At 36.6% G+C, this 4735-nt stretch overlaps 1 protein-coding gene across 2 annotated transcripts; it reads right to left on the reverse strand.

Annotated features, from left to right (window-relative positions):
* Nucleotides 1–485: 485 nt before the first annotated feature.
* LOC142555832 (myb family transcription factor PHL7-like) lies at nt 486–4646 on the reverse strand. Of its 2 annotated transcripts, none has more exons than XM_075666937.1 (7): nt 4357–4646; nt 2912–3033; nt 2296–2372; nt 2167–2209; nt 1981–2035; nt 1665–1734; nt 486–1141 (listed from the first exon to the last, which is right to left on the reverse strand). In XM_075666937.1, the coding sequence occupies exons 2-7, from the start codon at nt 3027–3029 to the stop codon at nt 809–811; spliced, it is 696 nt and encodes a 231-aa protein (XP_075523052.1). In that variant the 5' UTR covers nt 3030–3033; nt 4357–4646; the 3' UTR covers nt 486–808. The 2 variants fall into 2 exon arrangements, with proteins under 2 accessions (XP_075523052.1, XP_075523051.1); XM_075666936.1 differs by having other exon boundaries at nt 2912–3130.
* Between the last annotated feature and the right edge of the window lie 89 nt (nt 4647–4735).

A 4735-nucleotide genomic window follows, 5' to 3' on the forward strand; every position in this document is an offset into this window, starting at 1 on the left:
AAAATTCTGTAGCACTTTATTTATTATCGAGAGAAATAATTTAGGAATTTAAAAAAAGGAAAAAAAAAATTAATTTGAGATCTTACAAAATTCCCCTCCGCTTTGCCACTACACTTCTACCCAATAGGGATGTTATTCTTGATTTTTGAGCCTTTTGTCCCTTTGTCCAGTCTTGTGCATATCTGATATTTTCCACACGAATAGTGTCTGGATGTTCAGTTCGCTTTGCTCTGTGAAAGAGATGGAATGCAATTTATATGCAAATCCAAAGATTTAAAGTAGTCCACTTGAGTTTGCCCTGGTCTATTGTTGTACACACACGATAAATATCTTCACTTTATGCTCTGAAAGAACCTGCGTGTATATAATACACACTCACGCTTGATCATCTCCTCATATGCGTTTACACTCAATTTGGTCTCGTTTTTTCGGTGCATATGTCTGTGATTCATTCTCAAAGCCACCAAAGTATAAATCTAAGAGAATACAGGAATGTGAAGGCTACAACACTCAGAAATGAAAATTTCAAACAGATCCTGACTCTTATACTTCGGTTCTAAACCTAACATTTTTTAACATCTAAATACAAAGAAGGTTATTTGAACTAAACGTTTATCAGAAAACTACACAAACAAGGGAAACAAGTAAACGAAGCCAATCAAGTCGCATGTTGTTAACTGCAGAGTGATCAAACTTTAATTGAGAGAAGTGAATTAATATGGCTGCTGGTACAATGTCTCAAGCCAGACTCCAGTGTCAAACCTGTAAATTGCTCCACAGCTTTGGTGTAAGCTACAGCAGTTCTCATTCAAATATTTTTTCTCGGCATCTCACCAAGACATTCAACCGGTGAAGTCAACTGACAACCACCAGAATCTGGAGTTAGAGGCTCGTTATGAGAGAATGATTCATCACGAGAAAGGATCTTGGATGTATCGTGTTCTTTGGCAGGCTTGTCTGGGAATGGTGACTCACATGTCAGACCAGGAGTAGTTGGGTCGGTTTTAGAATCTGATTCGGGGTAATTGTCCGCAGAGCCAGGTACTTCCAATATAACACCACTGATGCGCTGTTGCTCTTCAATTATCTTCTTTAAGTACTTTCCTTGGGCTTCTATCCGCAGCTGCAGCTGTCGTTGCACCTGTGAAATTATTAGTTAATGTAAAGTGAGGATATGATTTTAACAACAATATGATGCAAGAAATCTAATTTTAATATCATGACAGTTAACCTTAACGGGAAACAAAATACACAAAGTTGTGTAGGAGAATGTCGTCTTAATCCTTTCTGAGGGTGAAAAAGTAAATGTTGAAAATAAGCAAGATATCTCATTTCATTTCAGGAATCTGGAAAGCACACTAGCCACTCGGACAAAATTGGTGACATGATTGAGTCGCAAATGACATATTTGAATAACTGAATACCGATAATAACCTTTTCGGAATGAGTAATTGTTAAATGTCAGAATGAATTGATTTATGCATCTTCTGAGCATAAATTTCTCAAGGTTTACTGAGTTTCTGTGTTGTTCAATACCAATGCAATTCCAGGAGTTAAAACAGAATACTCGTAATTTTATGCTGTATAGAAGGACAAAAAATGCATCACACTTGAGCAAGATCAGTTATACAACGGATCTCCCACATAGTTCAGCCCTGTAATACCTCTAATTGCTCCTGAAGCCGCTTTTGAACCTCCATCTGCAGCTTGAGTGCTTCAGTTATTTGCATCCCACTAGAAAAAAGTAAAACATATTCTAGCTGGTATCAAATGGATCATTTAGTAAGATGATACCATATTCCTTATTGGAAGAGAGAATCAGAAACAATACATTACACATGAACCAGCAGAACAGAAAAAGGGATGTTACTCAAATAATTGCTCACTGATTTGGCCCAAGAAGTTGTAGGAAGTCATGCACATCCATAAAATGATCCAGAGTAAAATTTGAAACAAAATGAGGGAGATGATTCAACTTACGATGAACTATCCAAGCTGGATAGCACGTCCCCTTCTTTCTTTTCATGTTGTTTCCCTTAAAACATAAATAATGAATATATATGAATGGGTGAGCTGATTGGAAAGGAGATTTTACAGTAAAACCACCTTATAATTCAGTACATGATAACTGACCAGATAAAAAAACAATACAAGATGACAACATACCATCGGATGAAGAATCTGGAAGATATTTGGCAAGCCGATATTTCTGTTTGCAACAGCGAAATTAGCGGAAGATGCCTAGCAGCAGTGAACACAGATAACACACTGAAGCGAATTTCACAAAATGTATACCTGTAAGTGGCTTTTTACATGGTAAATTGTCAGACCTTGAACTCCCATAACTCTAAGAACACCTTTTGGAGTAGCACCTGAATCGTCAAGGAAATTAAAAGTACAAGGGACTTTTACATTAATGACAAAGTGAATGATGATTGCAGCACATGTTACTTTAAAAGGCACAAAAATAAAGCAATACTTGGATACAAATCTTTATCTATTCAAAATTTTGCCCAACACTTGGCAAGAGTGTGAGGAAAACTGGGAAACCTAGCAAAAGTAATTTCTTCAAACAACACGTTGAGGGGAATATTGACATGATCATCTAAATAGATTGAGAACAACCAAAACCTAGTGATGGATTTCTGCTTGCACATTAGATCCAAAATAAGTTCCTGCCACTTTTCATTTAAGCAATGACTAACACCATTCTTCCATCTTTCGATTTTAACCAAGATGCACTATATCTCTCCTGATGGACCGTGACATAAAAACTGAAGAAGAACACATTCTCTTAACAAAAAACACAGCTCTCTTGGGCATACATAAACATTTCATTTGCATTCGTGTTAGAAGATTGAAGATGAAAATAAGCGTTTGTGTTAGAAGATCGAAGATGAAAATAACTCACGGTCTGGACCACCAAGTTGGGCTACAGCATCAACAAATCGATCATGAAGCTCATGTGTCCAACGAAGCCGCTGCTTAGACGCAAGACTTGCTTTGTTGCCTCCGCTAACACAATCCATTGCTCTGGAATCACAGTCTAATGATTGGCTTTGGACAATTGGAATATTGTGAACTAAGCTTGAGCTAGGAACACCTTTGTGTTGAAGCATATTTCATCGATCTATGGCAGGCAGCAAATATCACAAACATCAATACTATCAGGCCCAACATTGCTAGAATAAAGAAACATGTTCATGATCCTTAATGATGTGATAAAATATTAAGCAACATAAGAACGAGCAGTGTAAGAGCACGAATAAGACTCATTTGGTTATCAACTTTAAGCATTTTTCAAATCCATAAACTTCTTCCTTATTAGGGAAAATTGACGATGGAGGACACAGGACCGATAAACATTGTGCTAATCCACTTACTTCATTTCTTTCATGTGACAGATGACCTAGTGTGGGCGCAGGGGAGGGCATCAAGCGTAAAAATGGGCACTAGATTTCCGCAATAACATACCATGAATAGTTTGCTTATGATATCCTTCTAATCCATTTATTTAAATTTTCTTCTGCACAAGGGTGGACCAATAGTGGGGGACATAGGACAGGGCAGCAATGTGCACTAGATTTCCCTCGAGTCATAAATGAAGAAAGCTGGTTATCATTCAATATGTATAGCCAATTAAATAAACTTGTATTCTTGTAGTATTATTTCTCTACAGTTGTAAATACTATGTTTGACTTTAACTTGATAAGAAGTTATAGATCTCACACTGCGATCATTGTCATGATGAAAAGGCAACTACTTATGCATTTATGAAGCAATGGCATACAATTAAATCTTCACAATCACAAAAACAATGATGGACCTCGAAAGAATCTAAGTGAAACCTAGGTGAAGTGAAAATTTCCAACAGGTTTATCGAACCTATACAGCACAAAGAAACCACTATATGAGGAAGAACAACTTGGGGGAAATTGCTCATCTGGTTCTAAACAGAAATAAATCCAACATCAAAAATAGTGCGTGTGAACATCATTTGAATTATTTCACGCCATAATAATGTGGCGCTCCTGCATAATATCAAATTAACAAGAAAACCCAAAGTCCATGGAATGCAACGGTGAGCAAGTTCCGCTACATGTAAAAGGGAAAAAAACAAAAACAAAAACAAAATTAAGCGTCTTTATGAGAATTAGCCTCATATACAGCCTGATGTCTCCCATTTCAGATCTCGAGGCGATCAGAAGCTCCAACATGAAATGCCTAACTGAAATAGTTGACCAAACTCCAAAACCAAGAAAACATAGAGTTCATGAAAGCGATGGGTGAATGCAAATTCAAACGATAGGACGAATAACAAAAACAATATGCGAAATGTAAAGAAAACTTCCATACCCAGATCTCCTGATCCTCGGAACTTCGAAACGCTTTAAGGGACAACAGATTCGAGTTACACAACTGAATTCACAGCAATTTGCAACCCAGATTCCTTCAGAAACACATCAAAGAAGAACGGTAACAGAACTAAACTTAATTATAGGCTAATTCAACCTTATTTGGAGGGTATATAATATATCCAAACAATTGTAGTGAGCTAGAAGCAGAGTGATTCAAGTCTTCGAAATTTGGGATTAAAAGTTTGTTTCAAAATTTATATGACTAAGTTGTGGTGACCGAATCTTTTACCTACTATACCACAGTATTATATAACGATGATGATGTTTCAAATTATTTATAAATTGAATCAACGGTTAAGATTGCACTTGAGTTATGA

The sequence above is a fragment of the Primulina tabacum genome, chromosome 9 (genome assembly GCF_025594145.1).
Source record: "Primulina tabacum isolate GXHZ01 chromosome 9, ASM2559414v2, whole genome shotgun sequence".
Lineage (NCBI taxonomy): Eukaryota > Viridiplantae > Streptophyta > Magnoliopsida > Lamiales > Gesneriaceae > Primulina > Primulina tabacum.